Source organism: Mytilus californianus, unplaced genomic scaffold, assembly GCF_021869535.1.
Source record: "Mytilus californianus isolate M0D057914Y unplaced genomic scaffold, xbMytCali1.0.p SCAF_15, whole genome shotgun sequence".
Lineage (NCBI taxonomy): Eukaryota > Metazoa > Mollusca > Bivalvia > Mytilida > Mytilidae > Mytilus > Mytilus californianus.
The window spans coordinates 25,277,373-25,301,827 of NW_026262637.1; the positions used below are offsets into that span (position 1 = coordinate 25,277,373).

At 31.8% G+C, this 24,455-nt stretch overlaps 1 protein-coding gene and 1 long non-coding RNA gene across 2 annotated transcripts; both read right to left on the reverse strand.

Moving 5' to 3' along the window:
- Positions 1–3,107: 3,107 nt before the first annotated feature.
- On the reverse strand, positions 3,108–23,942 carry LOC127725734 (protein FAM221A-like). Its single transcript, XM_052232949.1, has 8 exons — positions 23,764–23,942; positions 10,613–10,691; positions 9,714–9,808; positions 8,184–8,383; positions 7,784–7,993; positions 6,408–6,521; positions 5,299–5,405; positions 3,108–4,894 (listed from the first exon to the last, which is right to left on the reverse strand). The coding sequence occupies exons 1-8, from the start codon at positions 23,838–23,840 to the stop codon at positions 4,790–4,792; spliced, it is 987 nt and encodes a 328-aa protein (XP_052088909.1). The 5' UTR covers positions 23,841–23,942; the 3' UTR covers positions 3,108–4,789.
- LOC127725735 (uncharacterized) lies at positions 14,328–16,259 on the reverse strand. Its single transcript, XR_007993119.1, has 2 exons — positions 15,570–16,259; positions 14,328–14,444 (listed from the first exon to the last, which is right to left on the reverse strand). It is a non-coding gene; the product is annotated as an uncharacterized LOC127725735 (long non-coding RNA).
- Positions 23,943–24,455: the final 513 nt, after the last annotated feature.

The following is a 24,455-nucleotide window of genomic DNA, read 5'->3' on the forward strand; positions in this document are numbered from 1 at the left end:
TTTACATTATACGGACTTAATTATCCTTACACAATTACTGCTCCAACAGAGTTATGAGGAAAAACTACTGAAATCGACACTACACGAGTTTTACGGTTACCATTACCACTTGGTTGACCGATACGATGTGTCTGTCTTTATTCGTAAGCGGCATATTTTCGCGATCTGAGATTCTTACTGTAAATTTACCGATTTTGTCCTATTCCCGATTGTGATATTTTGACTTGAGTGTTGATTCGCATGGCAGGTGATAAATGCATAGCTTGAGACGTTTACCCTGTTGAAATCGTCAGAACCTTTCTAAAAAAGATACTAAAAACATCTTACAAAGTTTTGATCTGCAAATTTACAGATTGTATGATATTCCTGATTGTGACAGTTTTACTGAGTGTGGCTACGCATGGTAGGTGACGTATGCAATATCGACGCAAACGGTTTCGCTCCTTTTGCAATTCATGCGATTCCCTAAGTTTTTGTTGTTACCTTGATTTGTTTATTCTTGAAGGATTTGTGAGTTTTGAATATCGGTAAACTAATGTTGTTTCTAATTCACATTATTGTTAGTGAATATGGGTTAGTAAGAAGCTAAAGCAGTGTAATAAAAATAACATTACCGTCCAATCCAAGTGATTGAATTTCTGTGTCGTGGAATTGGAAATGTTGAACACCTACTTTAATATTTGAAAAATTGGTTTGACTTGCGTATGAAAACTTCTATCATTCAAAATTGTTTAAGTAATTAGTTCTAAACGTTGTTTCAAATAAAATGTTGATTTTGTTTCTAATCGAAAACACACTTTTTAGTTTAGCAGATTAATATTTCACCAGACAATCAGTATTTCAATGGGTACTAATTGTGCACCGCGACCAGCCGAACTGTTTTTGTAATATTGTGCAGAATGCATACAGAACTTTCTAAAAGACAACTAATACACCAAAGATGAGATCATCAAAATGCTGGATTTTTTTTTATCGACAACATATTTGTTAAAACGGTAGATTGATATATCAATAGAAAGTCGTACTTATTATGAGCACCTACTGGTCGACTTGTTTTTGTACTCATATAAAGCATAATTCGTACAGAACCTTTACAAAGACAGAAAGAAAAAACATTTTCCCACTCAGTTAAAGGATATCATCGAAACTGGAAGGTCTGCTTCATATCTAAATGTTTTCCCGTCGATATTGACAAAGATGGACGGTTTCAAACTAAAATCTATGACAAACGTGTCGATTTCAATTTTCCAATTTCCAACTTCCCATTTCTCAGCAGTAACATAACCTCTTTCCCTTCATATATATGGTATTTGTATATCTCAATTAGAACGTTACGCTCGTTCATGTTTACGTTATACGGACTTTATTAACAGGGATATGCTCCTTACACAAATACTGCTCCAATAAAGTAATGAGGAAGAACGACTGAAATGAACACTTCATAACACGAATTGGTTGGCCGATACTATGCGTCGGTGTCTCAATCTCAATCACAATCACAATAGCGGCGTATTTTGGCGGTCTTAGATCTTTGAATATACCGATCATGTCCTACTCTCGATTGTGACATGTTAACTGAGTGTTGATACACATGTTGCGTAGAAAGTGACGCTTACCCTGTTGATATACCCGTTTTCACTCCTTTTGGAGTTGATGCGATAACTTCATTTTTTGTTTGTTACCTTGATGTGTATCTTCTTAATCGCTTTGGGAGATTTTAACTTCGAAAAATGTTCACTAGTCATAAGTTAGAATTTGTTATCAGTTGATCCGTTTGTCCAGATGATTTAAAACTGTAATTGAGTCAAACTTTTAGTAAATTTTTATTGTGAAAGGACACTGCTTTTTGAATACGCACATCTGATAATCTAGTTTTTTGGTGGAAAATTGTCTTCTCTTAAATTCTCCTTTAATGGATAAGAAAGATGGGCTTCAGTGTCCTGCCTCACCTTCTACTCTTCGATTGGCCTATATGTTTACCATAAGTGTTAAGCAGTTTATCCTTAGAACTTGTCAAATCCTAACATGATTTTCTGCAAAGTAATCAACACAAATTTTGATGTGCCCCATGGCTGTATCAATGTTTTGTTTTGGATCTGATTTTTACAATGAGATTGTCAGGTTAATATCAGCCGTGTTTATTAGATTTCTTTGTCAATTATATTCTGTAATTCCTTTATATTACCCTGCAACTGTTTTTATATCCACAAATGTAGCTTATCACCATTTGGCAAAGAATTGCTCTTAATACAGTGCTAGTGACTGTCTTTAAATTACAATGAGGTATGGGCTCTTGCTTAATGTTAAAGCTCTTATTGTGACTTTGAGATGAAGGAAAACAATAAAAGCACTGGTTCCTTTGTTTTGCATTTTTCAATTATTGTAAGAAATTTGTGTAATGAATTGATTCATCATATTTCTTCTCAATTATATTGACAAAGTTTTGTCTCTTGTTGTGTGGAGGTTATAGTGTTTCCCTGTATTTGGGTGTAAATTTTCCTGCCAAGTTTTCTATTAATTATTTTATTGTGCCCTGTGGTTGTCTAAATGTATGTATTTTGGTTCTTGGTTTTTTTTCCAGCGAGAGTCAGGTTTGTTGTGCCCTGTGGTTGTCTAAATGTATGTATTGTTTCTTGTTTTTTTCCCCAATCAGATAGTCAGGTGAATAATGAAAGTGTTTGTTATAGTCTGTTGAATTGTTGACAAAACCTTACATATGTATGCTTAAATTCATTGTATGTGACTGTCATACAAGTGAGATGTTTAGCTAGCTATAAAACCAGGTTCAATCCACCATTTTCTACATAAGGAAACACCTGTATCAAATCAGGAATATGACAGTTGTTTTCCATTCGTTTGATGTGTTGAGCTTTTGATTCTGCAATTTGTTAAGGAACTTTCCTTTTTGAATTTTCCTTGGAGTTTGGTATTTTTGTTATTTTACTTTTTTCACAGATTTTGTGTTATCCATATCAGAAGTTAGGGGCCATCTTGAATTTGCAGTGAGGTGTGCTCCTTGTGATTTTAAGATGAAGAACAGCAATAAAAGAGCTGTTAATTCATTGTATGTGTTTTCATATCAATGTGTCATGAATAAATACACTTCATTTCTGTTATTTTCATTTATTTGAAAACATAAATATTTTAATGCAAAATTAACAATAAACAAAAAATACTGAAAGGGCAATTTTTATAAAAAAAAAATCTCATCATGAGTATAGCACTGCATAACCAAATTTTGGTACTATTTCAGACTTAATGACTACAAATTAAGTTTCTATGTGATATATTAGCACATCCAGTTAATAAATGTAAGCATCTAATGTGGATTCAAAATATATTACTATTATTTTTTTCAAAAATAAGTGTATAATATTGAAGGAAGCAGATGAATAACACATTTAGAGTACTTTGGCATTATTTATTTTGGATTTTGTAGAATAGTTGCAATTTTATCCAATTAAAAGTGGCATCAAAAATTAGATTAAAGATAAAAGTAATAAAAAACATGCATGTAAAATTATGTCCTTTCCCAATTGTAATGGAAAACAACTTTTAATCGAGTCAAGTGGAGACTTTTAAGTCATTTTTTAGTATGAAAAATGTCAAAGTGAAACCACAAATGAAATTCCAGCATTTATGCTAAATAAATTAATTATCCATAAAGTAAACATAATTTGCAATAACAGGGACACAAAAATAAACACCTTCCTGTAATATCTTCAAGTCAAGTAAATTTGTTCTACTGTAAAATCACTTTCTAAAAATATCAAAGAAATATTAAAATAAATGTATCATTACTTTTCAAACAAAACTATTCCATTGAATAGAATAGTAAAAAGACCATAAGAAATCCTGACATTGACATTGAAAAGACAGCTGTTAAAAATGTGAAGAAAAAAAACACTGTAAATATTCAAATCTCACTTTAATTGAATAACACAAGTATGGATATTTTGGCTTTGATAATATTTAGGTCTGATTAAAGTGCAAATTCAGAAATAATAGGTTACAATATTTAGTTAAATTGTAAATTCAACATCAAAAGTGTTCACTTTGAGGATTTCTAGTATATTTAAGTCAAAAAAACAAGATCTGAGAGTGAACTCAAAAAAAGGATACCCCTTTTCAGCCCACAATACAATTAGAATATTGAAGTAAGTTATCTCGATTATCTCCACATGTACAAGTTGGAACAGGATTATTATGAACATCCACAAGTAGTGTTCTGCAAATACACTAAATTTCAATATCAATATCTGTCCAGCAATTCATGAGGAGTTGGACTTATGAGAGACTATTACCACTTAATTCAATATTTAAGGAAGAAAATTTGATTAACTCCCCTGGCAAGATGTAGGACTGGGATGATATAACTTTCCTTGGGTAGTGTTCTACAACTGTGTCAAGTTTCATCAATATCTGCCCAACCATTTAGATGTGCTTTCAAGGCACATGGACAGATAGACAGATGAAGAGAGGGACAGGGTGATTCCTATATAACCCCAAAAACATTGTTTGCTGGGGAAAAAATATATATCTATATATATGTTTTACATCTTAACAAGTCTTCAGAAACTAATTAAGGGATCGCTTTCATAAGGGTTGTTTCCACAAGTGAAAAAATCAAACACATAGTGCCAAAACTTGCAATACTAAAATTTAATCACTACTTTGTGATCAAACTGCCAAAATATCCCTTCATCAAAATATTTCAATTTAAGATATGTCTTAGAATATCACAGTATTGAATTTGAGACAGATGAAATGAATTGAGTGAAACTTCAGTTTACTTTGACTTAGGATTAGTTGCTGGAGTTGTCCTTTTTCCAATGGCTGGTTTTGATCTTGCTGCAACAACTCTGGCACGAGATCTTTCCCTCTCAGCCTTTTGCTGCAAAACATTTTTTTTAGATATTTTAAATATTTTATACATAGCGGATTTTATCTTATACACCAATATCATATTTTTAACGAGTAGAGTATATTCATTCTGTTCACAAACCTTACTATTTCCTTTTATTCTTTTTTTAAAAAATAGTTCACAATTCATAAATAAGAATTTAGATTTGAAACATCTTTGTTTAATACCAAGTAAAGAAAAAAATTAAAAGAACAACTGTTTTATTATTATTTTCTAATTAAATCAATTTCTTATGATCGTATTAGATTTTTTATGAAACTGTTGATATTGCATATCTGATATAGGATTAGAAATTACAAAGAAGCAAAATATTAAACAAAATAAGTTTTAGTTTTCTTTTTCATTTATTTATATGACATGTTAATAGAACTTACTCTCTCTTGATAACGACGCTCAAAATAATCCATGTCTGATTCATCAGGTCGTCTCATGGCAGACATTCTCTCTGCTAAATCTTCATCTATCTCTGGTTCAGCGCCACCTGATATATTTTAGTAATTAATTAAATTAAGTATGGGAAAACAAACACAAATAGTATTCATGTTCCTATGTATATCCAATTAGTGTTTACGATTATAGGCAAGACAGCAAATCCTACAACAAAAAACTTTAATGCTAATATACCTTGTTTTTGTATATTAAATATTTAACAGTACTCTGATATATCCTACAGTATATGACTTACATCAGCTCTATTAAACAACCATATATACCTTTATTAGGTCTCAGGTTCATCCTATGACGGATTGTATATTAGCTCTACTAAACAACCAAATATATCTTTATTAGGTCTCAGGTTCATCCTATGACTGATTGTTTATTAGCTCTACTAAACAACCAAATATACCTTTATTAGGCGTCAGGTTCATCCTATGACTGATTGTATATTAGCTCTACTAAACAACCAAATATATCTTTATTAGGTCTCAGGTTCAACGGTCAACCTATGACTGATTGTATATTAGCTCTACTAAACAACCAAATTTACCTTTATTAGGTCCCAGGTTCAACCTATGACTGATTGTATATTAGCTCTACTATACAACCAAATATTTACCTTTATTAGGTCTCAGGCTCATCCTATGACTGATTGTGTATTAGTTCTACTAAACAACCAAATATACCTAATATGAGGACAACCTCTTTGTTGCAGAAGAAAAATCTATCACTATGTGTGTGATGTCTGTATAACTAATATTTCCATTATTATTATTTTTGGTCAAGGATATATTCATAAAATTAAATTTGCCCCCCCCCCCCCCCCCCTATAACAGAACAAAAAAAAATAACAGCAAAAACAGAAATGGAAAAAATAATACTGCACATATGCAAAACAGAGAAAATAGAGAGTTAAAAATTTTGGATTTACTAGCATATTGATTTAATTGATTTTTATAAGTTTTTTTCAACTGCAATTAGGATTTTGTTCTCTACAATACTTACAGCTCTTTCCTTGACAGACTGTGAATTAGCTTTAACATACCTTTAATAGCTCTCTGATTCATTCTATGTGTCTTGATGGATTGTACATTAGCTCTTAGGAAAGGATGGTCATGTGAGGTTATAGGTTGTTCTAAAAACTCTTTTGATGGTGCACCTGTTAAAACAATATAATCTTGTAACTATCAGCTTTTTTGTAAAGCTGATTATGAAATAGGAAAAATACCAATAAATGAATATGATAGGATATTACCTGTAGGTATTAAAATAGACTTAACTTTCCAAAATTATCTTTTGTTTATTTTGAAAAATATTCTGACAGCTAAATTCACTAAAACTATTTCACCTCCAATTTATTAAAGTATATTCAGGTGTAAAACCACCAAATCATAATACGTCACATCCGGTTGCATACGAAAAAGGGTCCAAAAAAAATTATCCCTTGAATTTGACAGTTGTAGGAAATTAATCCTACAATTTATTGCAGTAAAAAATTTCTGAGTTTAATATAAACATATATCTTGGGTGTTTCAAAGCACCATTATTTTTTTATTTGGTGTTTCTATAGAATATTTCGGAAACTTGAGGTTACATGGTTATTAAAGCTTGTACACAGGAAAAAAAGGGGTGAAAATTTGATTGGTTAACTTCCAGTGATGGTTATTTTCTTATATGCAATGAAATGTTATGATAAGGTTTGTCTCTAGTAATGGACAGGATAAAACTTTACTCATGCCAAGTATTTCTTTATTTGAAACAAAGATAGATTCTGCACAATTTTTTGAAAAGTGCAAATTTAACAAAGACTAATAGGGAAAAATCAATGGTGGTATTACACCTTCATAGGTAGTTATTTAAACATGGTTATTAATTTATTGTTCTGATTTATATCTGTGTATAATATTTCTTACAACATAAAAAGAACCAAACAACATTTTACATATGTATAATTCCTTTGTTATTTTTCCATAAAGAGAACAGTAAGTTATTCAGGAAGTTTTTATAAAATTCATTCACATTATAATATAAGATGTCTTTCAATTTTTTGTTTTGTAAAGTTGTTGTCACATTGATGTATAACCCATATCTTCTTTTATTAGTCCCCTACCGACGAAGTCGAAGGGGACTTTAGGTTTGCACTCCGTCCGTCTGTCTGTCTGTCTGTCTGTCTGTCTGTCAGTTCGGCAAATCAGCTTTCCACACTTTTTTTTCTTCGTTCTTGTTCATATTCAAATAATAATGTATATGTGAAAATATTGCACAATGGATTTTTTTTTCATTTTAGCAAAATATTTCTCAAAGTAGAGAAGACAAAAAAAATTTAAAAAATACATCAAAAATAAAAACATGTGAAATGCTGAATTACTCAATTGTGTTCCATACAATAACTACAGCATGTAACATAAAATATGTTAATACCTATCCCACTTGGATCCAACCTCATATATCCCTCCATCAATGATGAGAATCCTGTTAGACCACCCATGGCCTGGTATGGAACATCTTGACCTACAGGATGACCTCTAGCTAACCTTTCATCTTTAGTCTCAGCTATCATGTGATGGGAATGATAAGGTTCACCACATCCACATGTGTAGGAACTCCTGAACTCTGAACACTTACAGCCTCCTGTTCATAAAAGAGTATGATAATTTTACTTTCACAAGTCACGCTTTTAAATGCAAATATTAAAATAAGGATGTTTGACTTTCTTCTTTCTTAAGAAATCAATTATATTAGATTCAAAGTTTTTTGTTGTTAAAACAATAAATGAACATTCAAACAAAATGACTGGACAGATAATTTAGAAAATACATACCTGATACACTTAATTTACATTTGTGTGGTTTTTTAACTGAATGTTCATCTGTGAAATGTTTACAAGAACATCTGATAGGTTGTGTGCCATTCTGTGGAACATAGTGGTAACTAACACAGCCACATCCTTTTACTTTACATGGTAACATTATAGGTCTCTCTGTTGGAATAGTAGTGAAATCTGTTTTATGTTGTCTAAATCTGAAATAGAATGGAAATCAAATAGTGTTTATATAGTTGTATTTGGCTCTGTACATTTCTAGGAATCATTTAATGGACAAAACACTAAAAGTTATTCCACTCTATGACACTTACATTATCTATCTGAGAGCACATGTTTGGGAGAAGATGAAAAATGAAAATCTCCATGCATGACTCTCTACCCTACACCTATACTGTATTCTAGAGTGCTTAAGGTGGTACCAAACATCTTGACTAAAATTAATTTGGCTCGTTTAATTTTCATAAAATTTTGACAAAATATTTACTTTGACCCTTTGACAAAAATATAAAAATTTCAAAAAACTTGAACCACACACTTTATCGGAAAAATTTCATTGGATATATAGCAGTTTGACAAACATTAATTTTGATCATTGAGAAGCTTAATATTTCCTTAACAATAGAATGTGATTAAAGCGTTCTGCGGATTTTTACAGAGTTATCTCCCTGTAGTGTCATGTACCACCTTAAGAGTCTTTTCAAAATAATAAATGTTTACTTTAAAATCAAATCGACATCAAATAGTTAGCTTTAACTTCACTTAATGGTAACAATTTTAGAGCTCTGGTCTCCATTTGAATGGTCAAGGACAAATAGACACAAGAGCCCCGACATTGTGAATAAAAAGAGGTGAGAGGTACATACATCAATGAAGCATCGAAGTAATGACACACAAAAATAACAAAATGTCTACTTTTTTATTATTAAGCTAACTACAATTAGCCTATTATGTAAGTTTCAACTAATCGTGATTCTGAACCAGGATATACAGGAGAATTGTTAGGGAAACAGATATATATGAAATTTACAACTTTCCTATAATGTGGGCAATTTAGAGGTTGATCATATGGCTACTCTAGATATCTATTGTAGTTAACTAGTGTCAATGTATTGATATACAAAGTGTTTCTTGAAAACTTTATTCAACATCTCTTTCTATACATAGAAAAAGAAGAAGCTGTGAGAAAGTTACAAATTTATGAGCTATTTGAACTAGTTAAAATACTTATTTTGCTTAACATCAATAACAATACTTTATTTTAAGAGGGTTACATGGTTAGTTATATAACTTATCTTCCCTGAGGCCCTCATCATAGAAAAACATAAACAAAAATTACCAAAAAACAAAAATGCCAACATATACATGGCATACATTAGTATAAAAGTCAAGTATAATGATAATGTTCAATACAACTGCATAAAATGTTATGAAAAAATAAAACATGATGAAATAATATACAAATGCATATGGTTAAAAACAGTTTGTTGTAATTTTTTTTTAAGGTAAACTGACTGAAACATTTCTTACCTATGTTGACAAAAGCACAATGTTTCTGGTCCAATCATCTTACAGTCCATACCTGTGGAATTAGTAAAGGATACAAACACACGGTTCTGCATTCTCTGAATAAAATATGATAAAATATTTAACATTAATTCAAACAAATTTATTCCTGATTGTGGCATTCTATAACTTAAGTAAATGTATCATCTTTTATTTTTGTTGTTTACTGTAAATTCAGAAATTTTTGCATGCATTTATCAATATTGCGATTTTGGAAGAATGGACAAAAATGCGAGATAAATTATTACGAGTTCAGGAAAATCTGCATACAGTTATATGTTCAAGATATCAGAATGCAAGTTCTTATTATTGCGATACTCACCTTAGTCACCTAGTTGCATTATTTGCATAAATAAAAACCTTGCAATAATTTCTGAATTTACAGTATTTCAGATTTTTGAGATTAAACAGCTCCTTCAATATAAATCCTGTATTTCTTTTTTCCTTTTATTTAATAGGTTTTTGTATCAGTCTAACCTCCCTCTTTTCTTTAACCCTACAATAAAATCTATATTTTAACCAAAAGCTTGAATGAAAGGCAATATTACAAAATTATTAACTGAATATGTTTTGCCTCTGAATTCAAATGAACATTTTGAGGGATTTTTAAAGAATATTCCAGTAAATTACTAACAAGAATCTTGCATATTTACAAAGTTATTATAAACTAAAAGTGTGCTAAATTACTAGTTAAAATAATAATAATTAGTTGGGTTGACATAAAATCGTTAATAAAAGGTTGAGTTAAACCAAAAAGATGCATTGTAGCTAATAAAGAACACATGGAAAATAAAAAGATAGTCTGCAGTTTTTAGTGATGTAAAACCCTAAATCTTTATAGTAAAGAGTTAAACTATTCTTACCATTGGAAGGACTCTCTTCTTATAATCTTCATACTGATCAGGTGTAAACATAACACCTCCATCATCATCTCCCACAATTCTAAACAAAACATGGAGGATGTTATTAATGCGAGACCATAACAGCAAGTCTTCAAGGTAAATTCATAATCAAAATCTTGATAACAAAGTTTTGTGAGTCCTAGTCTGGTTGCATGATAAGACTCAATTTATTTAGATGGTTTTGTTCTTTGTTCACAATATTTCTTAACAAAGATATGTTAATAGGTAAAGTATTTGAACCCTGTTTTCAGTCATTCACTTTTATTGTTTTATGTGTTTTAAGCTGTGGTATTTCAGCTTTAAACTTGATGGTTTTACATGTATCATATCCCTGTTTTTTATTTTGTGATTAATTAGTCCTGTATAGATTGCAGTGTTAATTTATCTATTTGGTTATGTAGCAAGATAACAAGTATGGTGACCCCTTTTGTCATTGTTTTCATTTCTGAAAGCTTTTGTCTTGTATCCTGTATTTTTACCTATATATATGATTCTTACAAATTGTATGAATTTGGCAATCAAGCAAGCTTTAAAAATTGAATATCTTAATAGAACTTACATTTAAGAAAAGAACTAAAATCATTTTTTTAATACATGTACTACATTTTTTACCATTGTTCTAAACAAATATTATTTTACTCCCTCCAAGATAAATCTGAATGTAGATTCAACTTTCAAATCCTTGAAAACAACCATAATGAAACTTGACAAAAATCCTATTCTGGTTATTTTAATGATACATGTTTTCAGTCTGGTCTTCTCCTCTAGGGCAATGATGTTTTTGTGCATGAATTAAAAAATATGACCTCAAGTAGGACACCCTTAGTCTTATGGACATGTAATTATCAAATAATGGGAAATGTTATTTAAAGAAAAATTGATTTCAATGCAGCTGCATTTGTGGTATGATAAAAGAAGCATATATTAACCTTTGTATTTTTTTAAACAACAGCTTCCACTTGTGAAAGCAATATTATTTATATAACAATAAGCAGATGACAATGAAACAACTTTTCATAAATACCAAATGACAGATTGGAACATTAATACAGGACACTGTGAAACCTTCAAAAGTGAGCAAAACCTATAAATGTTATACATGTCTTAGTAAGCTTTAAAAGAGATTACACTATGAGAAACAATTCAAAAGAGAAAATCAACAGCCTAGTTTATACTTCGATACACAATGACAGACAAAAACAAGTTGTTATTTAATTTGCAAGTAATAGCATTTTTTTTTAAACAACTTTTTGATGATCTGTTGGAGCATACAATAGTCAAAACATTCAATGTATTTTCAAGTAATAAATTTTAACTATGTGTCCCACAATCCATGAAAAGTCTCTTTCATTAAAAATAATCTGTTGTATTAATCATTTTCATACTGGTTTATGAAATCCTATCAGTGTGTACTGGCTGGTCATTAATAATAATTTATCATGTATGGTATTATTTTGACATGTGCCAAACAAGTTAATTATGGATAATTATCAGTTGATCAAATTACAAGCAAGCAGAATAATGTGTGCTGTAGTTTTAGCATTCTCTGAGTTTAAATATATTCCACTTCAATCGTATAACAACAGTGCACACCTTGAAATGTCTCACCTGCTTTACTTATCATGATTGTATTTATGTTGAATTGAGTGTGCAATATGAATGTTTTACAATTTTCATTGTAACTGAGGTCAAGGTCAGATGAACCCTGCCAGACAGACACATACACCTTACGTTCATACCATACACCAAATATAGTTGACCTATTGCTTACAGTATCTGATCAAAAAAACAAACATAACCATGCAAACTTTACATTGATGAACCATGAAAAGGAGGTCAACCCTGCCAGACAGATATGTACACCTTACAATCATTCCATGCACCAAATATAGTTGACCCCCTGCTTATAGTATTTGATAAACCGACAAAACCATGAAAACATTAACCACACGCTGAAATGCTTTTCTTATCATGATTGTATTTATACTGAATTTAGTGTGCAATATGAATGTTTTACAATTTTCATTGTTATTGAGGTCAAGGTCAGATGAAACCTGCTAGACAGACATATATATATGGGTAAAGCCATAAAGGTGGTCTGGAAAGTGTGACATTAGGATATAAAATTGAAGTTTTGGATATCTCTATCAATTCACATTATTTTGTTAGCAACCATCTGTATCTTACTACCTCTTTTTATTTGAAATCCATGGTCTTGCTATGTTTTTGTAAAATTGACCTTCCTTGTATATTTTGTGTAAGTTATATTGACAATAGTGCAGTCTTTTGTTTTAAATAGTTTCTTATGGGATTAATGAAATGTATCAATACTTAGCTGCACATAATATCTTTCAACATCATTATATCATAGACCAATTCACAGAGATATCCCTGATGTTCTGAAATGTCAGAGCTCTGAGCAAGATCAGTATGTTATAGATGTCCAAAATAAAGTTTTCTTCTAGTAACTTGTCTAAAACGTTTTTTGAACAGCAATTATATTTGTAAACATAATTATTATATTTCAAATGAAATATTTTATGTAGTTGTTGTAAACCCAGATCTTCGTTGACATAATTAAATCTAAATTCAATGTATGTTATTTTGACAATAACCCTTTTTGATAGTTTTTCTGCCTTAATTTTAAAACAGGCCACTCAAAAAACAGGGGGGCAACACTAGTTGATTTTTTAAGTAGGGGAAAACTTATCCAATACAGCTTAATCTTCTAAATGAAGAAGATGACTATAAATCTTGTATACCATATCTTACATGTAGGTTATATTGACGAATAGTGTTTAAATTTAACCATTTTCAAAATCATTTTTTTTTCTACTATTGTCTAGGTAACTGATGGTTATTTTTCATTTTATCAAATTATGATTGAATGCTTATATTGCTCACAACACTACCGTCTTTTGGTTGTTATATTGACACAATGTCAAGTAACTTACTGAAATAAAACAGGAAATCTGGTGTAACATCTGAACACAAAGAGTTTGATCCATTATGTTTATTATGATATAAACTTAATTCTTGAATGCATGCAGGGGTTCATGTTCATTATTGTTCAGCTAATAATGAAGTCACAAGCTCATAACCAAAACTATCTGAGATCTATCAGATCAAAGTGACAACTATAGAATGCAAGAAAAATAAAGGTGCACTAATTCACAAATCCAAAAGGGAGAGGAGAAATCAAGATAAATAACAAGAAAAGAACAAACCTTAAATAACAACTCAAACCCAATAAATAAGCTTTATTTTAGAGTCGGCAAGGTATACAAACAGAGACAACATAAGCTCTAATGAGCTTTTAACCGACATACTTTTAACCCAATAAAACTATCCGGTGCACTGCAAGAGTTAGCTTAGCCTGATGGTAAACAGACACTTAATGAGTTACTCACAGTATTTAGGGGAACATATTGTTTACTGTTGGTATTTAGGAGTATTGTTAATTAGGCTCACTTGAACTGACTTTGTACTTTGGTCAAAGGTTGTTCATTTAATATGTACAGTTATGATACTCTTGGCTTTGTCAGATGGTGACTTTATTGATCAACTGTTTTCAACAATTTTTTTTTAAGAGCTTATTAAATCAACACTTTTGAAAGTAAAGTATAAAACACATTAACATGATTAATGTATGACAATACTAATAATTAAACCACTATTCAAGAATCAAACCATAAATCATTTATTTAAACAAATTAAAAACATTTTTAAGTTCATTCTGCTGTCTATTCCACTGTTCATACTCCATTGTACTCAGTTGATTTATCTCAAAGATCTGAAAAGCAAATAAATAAAGTTAAATTAGTTTTATACATGATTTTAAATTGAAATGAATGAAAATGTGAGTCAAGGCTCCATGTTGAAGGCCATAACGTGACCTTATAGGCTATTATTGTTTTTTTTACTTCTTTAAGTCTTAGGTGGAGAGTTGTTTCTTTGGCAATAATACCACACTTTCTTATGTTTATGATGTTGTATGTTATCCATGTTGAAAACAGCATTGGAAATAAGTACCACTTCACATTGATTTGCATTGTGTCTACATTCATGTTTTTATTGTCAAATTCAAGGGTATGGGGAGGTTGAGTGCTTAAAAACAAACTTGTTGCACCGTCTCAAGACAGAAACTTGCATGTTATAGTCTTGTGACAATTTTCTGTTTTCTTGTTTATTGTTGATGTTCTTTTGATAAAAGGCTGTATTTACATCTATAAAATTAATGTGTCAACTAACTCTCTTTTGGACCATGGTTATATTGACTTGAATCCTTTAGTTGTCAACTTATGCTCTATTTCAAAGAAGCAGGAAATATGCTTACAATTTCATTAAAAGGCTTAATTTTTTTATTGTACAAGAGATTTGTAGGCTAAAAGCCAAAGTCAACATATTTCAGTAGTAATAGTAGCTTTAGGACTACTGAGGGAGTAGGAGTTACATTGACCCTAACATTAAGGTGTCAACTAACTCTCTTAATGACCCTGGTTATATTGACTATGCATATAATTGTCAACTAACACCCTGTGAAAAAGCACTGAAAATTACTTCACCCTTTTTAAATGTATATTAACTTTCCCCCTTTATTATCTGTAAGTTGAAATAGAAGTTAAATGGAAAGAATGGTGCAGTATATCTCTACAAAGATCATCTACATCCTAGGTGTTATATTGACTGGGTTGACAAAATTGGTCAAGTAACGGTCATATCGATGTTACCGTAAAAAGTGAACGAATGGTTTGACTTGGGTGTTTGAATGTGTTATATTCGTTAGTTCTTATCATTCTAAGCATATTATTTTGGCAAAAATTATATAAAACAGTGTCAATTTGACAGAATGGTTTGGTCGTTATACTTTGTTTGACGCCCTGGTCGTTATTAGTTTGACATTTTGCTAAAAACTTACCATCGAGTTCTTCTTCCATTTTCATCCATGAATGATAGTGATGCTTACATTTAGTTTCGTATATATAGCAATTTTGAAATGAAACAAAGTATTTTTTTCTCCCTGGATAAACTCTTTCCGTTAATAATAATGAATAAACATTTACGTACGTTATACGTTATTTTGACATTACAAACTTGCCATTCTATGCTTCTCATAAAACGGAATACGAAACCAAAATTAGAACTATTTGAAACAGCCGAGATACGACGGCGCATGAATATGACAGGAACCAATCAAATGTTCCGCAGATGACGATATCGCGGAAAACCCCGTGCGTTATTTTTACCATAGTAGTCTATTGTCAATATAACATTACTAACCCTGTCGAAATAATCGTTTCTTTGATTAATTTTACTGCATTTCACGCAAAACTTTGACGGATTTATAGTGCAACAACACTTTTCTGACGATTTAACTTACTTTCCGTTTTTCTTTTGCCCATAAAAACAACCAGGTATATTTTTTGTTAGAAGGGGGTTTCCATGTCACGCTTGGGACACAGGAACGTACAGATCTACGTTTGACAAACTTCAATAACAAGACACATTGAATTAGCGGATATTTGATATTTATCAAATCTTCTACTTCATCATGTCACTGATGCTCAATAACAAGTTGTAATCAAATAACATATATTAAATATTTCAAAATTGGGATTTAAGCTTCAGATGGTTATTTGACCAATTTGGAGCACCTTTTTGGCTTTACCCATATATAAATATATTGCAATCATTCCATAAACCAAATATAGTTGACATGTTGCTCATAGTATCTGTGAGATATGGACTTGACCATGTAAACTTAACCTTGACAACTGATCCATGAAATGAGGTCGAGGTCAGGTGATCTCTGTCTGAAGGACATGTAGACTAGACCTTTCAAGGATCCCAAATACCAAATATAGTTATCTCATTACTCATAATGAGTGAGAAATTCACATTACAAAAAAACATTTTCAAGCAGTCGCTGAATTATGAAAAGTGACTGCCAGATGAAAACTTCAAAACATAAGGCATCTGCAAACAAGGTATGAAGCATCCAGGTCTTCTATCTTTTAAAATATAAAGCTTTAAACAAATAGTTTACGCCATCACCATTGCAGCAGCCTTGTAATCCCGGTCTCAGATTGTTCGACTTCTCTTGGAGGCATGACAAAAACTGTTTAAAATAACTTTCAGTGAAGAATTTTGTCTATTTTTTTTTTTTATTGATTTGGGGGAATTTTTTTGGGTGGGAACCATCACTACACATAAGTGCACAATTTTGAAAGAGTCAGATATATACAGTAGTGTCCGGTAATTCCGCTCATCTGGTAAACCCGCCCACCCCCATTTACTTTCATACATGAAATTGTCACTTCTGTGAATATTTCGTCGTCTATTTTATTCATAGGAACTGTACTTATGATCACTGCATGTCAAATTTTAAAGAATAATCCTTTATTACGAAAATATCTAGTGATATATATAATACAGTTCCTAAACTTAACGATAATCATATTATTGCTTTCAAAACTCATTTCTGACTTGAAATATTTTTTTGGATTATCTGGAATCCCTTTATAAGAGGTCTATTAATAAATAATAAAATGGGCAGATTTACCGGACAAACACATTTCCAATAAAAATCATGGTTGACCCACTTGTTTTGTTGATTCTAAAATTTATTTCAGATATTTTTTGGGAAATGAGATAAACTACTCAAAATTGATTTGTCAGTGAATTCATTTATATTAAATTTGATACAATTTGTATATAATTAAGCAGAAATACATATGATCAAAACCCTATGTGGGCGGGTTTACTGGACTGCATCGTATACAATTTGTTTACTTACTACTGCCACCCCATACAAACAGGTCTAATAAATCTTTTTGACTGCCTACCCCATGACCTCCTCCTACTAAAATTAAAATCCTATGGTGTCTCCGCTTCTTCTCTTAAACTTTTGGAAAGCTATTTAACTAATAGAAAACAGTGTGTTAAAGTAGGTACTAATTCAAGCTACTGGCAAACAATGTTTAAAGGGGTGCCACAAGGGTCGATATTAGGGCCAACATTATTTAATATCTTTTTAAATGACATTTTCTTTTTTATTCATAAAAGCGAACTCTATAATTATGCAGATGACAACACCCTTTCATATGCAGATAAAGATTTAGATAAATTAATTAATACTCTAGAAGATGAAAGCAAAATTTTTATAAATTGGTTCTCAATAAATAAAATGAAAGCAAATACAGAAAAATTTCAAGCAATAGCTGTAGGTAAAACTAGAGGCTCTCAAGAGCCTGTGTTGCTCACCTGATTCTACTTTGGTTTTGGAAATCATGTAAAAATAGATTAAAATCATAACAGATACCCTAATAATGAGTGAGGCCAAATTTGGTTTAATATTGGTCCTGTAATTTAATAAAAAATCCTGGTGGCCATCTTGAATAGTAAATCGGCAACAAAGTAGCAACACTTCATCAGCACCTCATAAGAAACATTTATGCCATGTTTTGGTTTCATTCCATTCAGTGCACCTCTAGAAGAAGCATTTGTATGTATTTCCCATAGGGTCTTATGTTAAAGGAAGTCCCCCATTGGCGGCCATCATGGATGAAGGATCAGCTTCAAAGTAACAAAACTTAGTCAGCACCTCATAAGGAACATTCATGCCATGTTTGGTTTCAATCCATTCAGTATGTGGTTCTCTAAAAGAAAACATTTGTATGTATTTCTCATAGGGTCCTATGTTAAACTAAGTCCTCCGCTGGCGGCCATCTTAGATTATGGATCGGCTTCATAGTAACAACACTTGGTCAGCACCTCATAAAGAACATTCATGCCATGTTTGGTTTCATGGCATTCAGTGGTTCTCTAAAAGAAGACATTTGTATGTATTTCCCATAGGGTCCTATGTTAAACTAAGTCCCCCGCTGGCGGCCATCTTGGATGATGGATCAGCTTCAAAGTAGCAACACTTGGTCAGCACCTCATAAGGAACATTCATGTCATGTTTGGTTTAATTCCATTCAGTGGTTCTCTAAAAGAAGACATTTGTATGTATTTCCCATAGGGGCCTATGTTAAACTACGGTAAGTCCCCCGCTGGCGGCCATCTTGGATTATGGATGGGCTTCATAGTAACAACACTTGGTCAGCACTTCATAAGGAACATTCATGCCATGTTTGGTTTCATTCTATTCAGTGGTTCTCTTAAAGAACACGTTTGTATGTATTTCCCATAGGGTCCCATGTTAAACTAAGTCCCCTGCTGGCGGCCATCTTGGATTATGGATCGGCTTCAAAGTAACAACACTTGGTCAACACCTCATACGGAACATTCATGCCATGTTTGGTTTCATTCCATTCGGTGGTTCTCTAAAAGAAGACATTTGTATGTATTTCCCATAGGGTCCTATGTTAAACTAAGTCCCCCGCTGGCGGCCATCTTGGATGATGGATCAGCTTCAAAGTAACAACACTTGGTCAGCACCTCATAAGGAACATTCATGTTATGTTTGGTTTAATTCTATTCAGTGATTCTCTAAAAGAAGACATTTGTATGTATTTCCCATAGGGTCCTATGTTAAACTAAGTCCCCCGCTGGCGGCCATGTTGGATTATGGATCGGCTTCATAGTAACAACACTTGGTCAGCACCTCATAAGGAACATTCATGCCATGTTTGGTTTCATTCTATTCAGTGGTTCTCTAAAAGAAGACATTTGTATGTATTTCCCATAGGGTCCCATGTTAAACTAAGTCCCCCACTGGTGGCCATCTTGGATTATGGATCGGCTTCAAAGTAACAACACTCCGTCAGCATCTCATACGGAACATTCATGCCATGTTTGGTTTCATTCCATTCGGTGGTTCTCTAAAAGAAGACATTTGTATGTATTTCTCATAGGGTCCCATGTTAAACTAAGTCCCCTGCTGGCGGCCATCTTGGATTATGGATCGGCTTCAAAGTAACAACACTCGGTCAGCACCTCATAAGAAACATTCATGCCATGTTTGGTTTCATTCCATTTAGTGGTTCTCTAAAAGAAGACATTTGTATGTATTTCCCATAGGGTCCTATGTTAAACTAAGTCCCCCGCTGACGGCCATCTTGGATGATGGATTGGCTTCAAAGTAACAACACTTGGTCAGCACCTCATAAGGAACATTCATGCCATGTTTGGTTTCATTCCATTCAGTGGTTCTCTAAAAGAAGACATTTGTATGTATTTCCCATAGGGTCCTATGTTAAACTAAGTCCCCCGCTGGCGGCCATCTTGGATGATGGATGGGCTTCAAAGTAACAACACTTGATCAGCACCTCATAAGGAACATTCATGCCATGTTTGGTTTCATTCCATTCAGTGGTTCTCTAGAAGAAGTTCAAAATGTAAAAAGTTAACGACGACGACGACGGACGACGGACGCCAAGTGATGAGAAAAGCTCACTTGGCCCTTCGGGCCAGGTGAGCTAAAAACTAAAGACAAAAACCTAAAATTTAAATTAGAAGGTAATGAAATAGAATGTGAAGATAGCGTTAAACTTCTAGGCGTAACAATAGATTTTAAACTAAATTTCAATGAACATGTCTCTATAATATGTAAAAAAGCATCCAAACAGTTAAATGTATTAAAAAGAATAGGAAAACACCTGACTAAACTCGGAAAATTAACAATATATTATTCTTTCATAACGTCCAACTTTAATTACTGCCCACTAGTTTGGCACTTTTGTGGGGAGGTTAATACAAAAAAGATAGAGAAAATTCAAGAGAGAGCATTAAGGTTTATCTATGAAGACTATTCAGCAAGTTATGAAGATCTACTCTGCAAATCAAAATTACCATCTTTAAAAATAAGAAGAATGCGATCATTGGCTATTGAAGTTTTCAAAATTATTAATAAAGATTGTCCTGTTTATCTCCATGATTTAATACACTTAAAGGAAAACACTTACTCTTTCAGTTACCAGAATACAGCCGACCTACCACATGTAAGAACAACTGCATACGGCCTACAATCTTTAAGGTATGCAGGTGCTAAGCTTTGGAATGAGCTGCCAGATGTGCTACGTAAGCAATCATCTTTAAATCAATTCAAGAACTTGATAAATTCTTGGTCTGGCAGCTCATGCCAATGTTTTGCCTGCAAAACCAGTTAATTTCTGTTCATTATTTTTGGTTTAATGCTTTATTTTCAGCATGGCAATTTTATTTTATTATCTTTACTATAGTGCTTCTGCTGCTTTGTGCTAGTTTTAGTAACTAACTAATCTATATGTGCTTTTAATGTGCATACCATTTTATTTTTGCTTTTGTGCTTTTATCTCACAAGTGCATGTTTCAGTGTGTGTTTAACTTGTAAGATGCTTTTAAGAACTTTTGTGCTGCATGTTTATATACTGATATGAACTCTTGCTTTATATGTTTAGTTACGTGTGCATGACTAGATATGTATGTTTTGTTTTATTTGTTGCTCTGTCGGTTTTAAAAGCTCTTCAGAGCTTATGTTTTATACTTGTATTTGCATATACCGACTCTAAATAAAGCTTTATGTCTTATGTCTATCATCAATTCACGATTTAATATATAAATATTGACGTTTGTTTGTTATCTCCCCTTAATTCACAAAGAATGAAAAATAAATGAAATAAAATCTGACTAGAATTGCATTCTCAAAAGCAAAATGCAAAAAGATTTCAAATACCTTTTTAAAAGGTTAAAGAGAGATGTTTAATCAGGGACAATGATATTAAAGCAGACTTTGCTAATATTGATTTCAATATAGGAATTAATTATGGCACTGGCTACGGTTACATGGAAATGTAACAATAATAATAAAATTATTGTTACATTGGAGACTATTTGCCGGAATACAAGGTTGGGTAAGGATCCGATTAATTATGTAACAATAATATTTGAGTCTACGGTTACATTGCGTTATCGTTACATATTGATTATGCACTTCAATGTAAGCTAGATTTATTAAACTTAAACCTTATAGTTTTGATGCTGAATTGTTTTCGCCAATAAGAACGAAGTTACGATCACATAATATCTGGACTCAGAAAATGAAAGCACTGATTCCACCAGTTTCACTATGTCGGCAAATGTTAACATTACTGAATTGCCTTCACAATATAACATAAACATATCAAGATTAAAAAAAAAAAAATTCATATGAATCATGACAGACATTGAAAGTTTCTTTATACTTCAAAAAGGGATAGTGCAAAATGTAATTGTACAGTATACAATACAGACGTGGACATTGCTGCATCACTTGTTTGTGATGGCTGCTTAGTGGTTTCACTAAAATGCGTGGGACTAAATCATGCTTCCATAAACAACATACGGGATTTGTAGAATTGACATTGTAAATAAAAAAAAATAAAAATTGTATGCAATATTGCAATATTCAAATAAAAGTTTTCAAGTTTTATTTTGCATTAATGTAACAATAACGCAATGTAACCGTAGACTCAATTATTATTGTTACACTCGTAATTAATCGGTTCCTTACCCAACACTGCATTCCGGCAATTAGTCTCCAATGTAACTATAATTATTCTATTATTGTTACATTTCCATGTAACCGTAGCCAGTGCCATTAATTATAAACATAAGTTTAATACTTTATTTAGCAGAAAGCAAAACTTGCCGATTTATCTATTATAGTTTAATTTATCAATACTGAACACACCTTAGTGTTCTATGCTTTCATCAAAAGGAAATAATTAACTAGACCACAAACAATAGGCTCTAGCTTGGGTTTGTGCAGAAAATATTTGCCCTTAGACAATAAGCAAGCAACAATAAATCAGTCGAAACTTCAGGTCTCACTAATTAGCGACAACAAGCGTCAAGAAGCAACAACAAGCGTCAACAAGCGACAAGAAGCGACAACAAGAATTATTTTAGCGACAAGAAGCGACAAGAAGACTATTTAGCGACAAGAAAACATTTTTTTTTTATTAGATAAGAAATTTGTATTTAATGGTTTTTTTTTAAATATACGAGCAGATATGTCTAATTAAAATGTTTTATTATATAGATAGACGAAGAAATGAAACATTTGTGAGGAAGAAAGAGATTGTGAAGTTTATATTAGTATATTGGTAGATGAAGAAATTAAACATTTGTGAAGAAGAAAGAGATTGAGCTTCTTTTTTTTATTTTTAAATATGAAGAATATGTATAAGATAATGTATGTATCTGTTTTCATCAAAGTCAAAGTATGAATAAACGAATGGAGATATATATGGAGCGGGCATAATGGAATATAATATTTTGATTCATTTACTTAATACTATGCTCTAAGTGTACTCTTGTTATGTCAATTCGATGCTTTATTTGAAGAACTCTCAGCCACGCTTTGCCATCTTTATTATTTAAGCGTGTTTCCAGACCCCAAGACGAGGACGTGGTTCTACCTTGGGGTCCATATAATTTTTTTTTTTTTTTTTTTTTAATTATTTTTAGTCATTATATAGTAATATGTACATTCCTATCTAACATAATATTTATACATTTTGTACATGGTGGTCCCATTTTGATAAGCCGTAGATTTTTACCACTAAGGTTCACTGTATTTTTGCCCTTTTTGAAGTTGTAGTTTTAGCATTTTTAATACGTTTCCGTTGGCAAGGTTTTATCTGCACATGCACTTGTTTTGGGGATTGTCAGCCCACAAGGACAATGATGCACAAATAATTCATTTTGCGAGCTTAATATATATTGCAAGAAAAGAGTTTTAAAAAACAAATTATAAGATAAATAATATGTTCTAAAACACAAGGAAAAGTAATCTCATAATACAATAATTAAACGTAATACTGGCTGTTATACATAATAGATGATAAAATAATATGTAAATAATGTTTCATTTTTTTCTATCAATTTTAACTTTCTTGTCGCTAAAATTATTTTCTTTTGCATATTCTTTTAATATTTATTGCAATAATTAATTTTAATTAAAAAAAATATGTTTTCTTGTCGCTAAATAGTTTCTTGTCGCTAAAATAATTCTTGTTGTCGCTTCTTGTCGCTTGTTGACGCTTCTTGTCGCTAAAATTCTTGTTGTCGCTAATTAGTGAGACCGGAAACTTCAGATCATTAGTCTCAAAAAAGCAACTAAATCAATTATTGCTCTCGTGTAACACCTTTTATACTCAGCATATGCATCCACAGCAGAGGCCGCAGATTTGTCAAATTTCAAATGATACTGTCTAGCTGCCATTTTTATACAAATCTAAAGCGTGTCACTGTTCAAATTTTATGAGAATATTCCTTTGAGTGTAGTCGCCATTTGTAAACGTGACCAAGGAACTTCGGTATTTTTCTAGACTCTTCCATCTTTTCTATCGAAAAGGTCAATCATGTATTTAATGTTCTCGCCAGAACTTTCATTTCCAGTACCATTTATAGGTATGAATAAAAACCAATTTTGACTTTAAACAATAGAACACCGGAAAGTATTGTCTCATATTGATCCAAATCAATAATACGGAGTGTGGAAACAATTGTTTCAAAAGACTAAATTGGAATAATGATATTAATATAACATTGAATGTTATGAAACATTTAAAATCATAAGAGAGCAGTGTTGCTTTATTGCATGATTTAGTTTTACCCGCAAGGTAGCCTTTTTTGTGCTTAGGCGTCATAAAGCAAACATTAATCAATCAATCAATCATGATTTAGTTTATTGAATAAAATATTGTGTAAACCAAAACTATAAAGGGCCTACACAGAACAGCCAAAACTGTCTGTCAATTTTGCCAGTTGTAGGTACAACATTGGTTTTAGTTGATAAGGTTTTCCAAAGGTCATATTTTATATAAATTGGATCAAA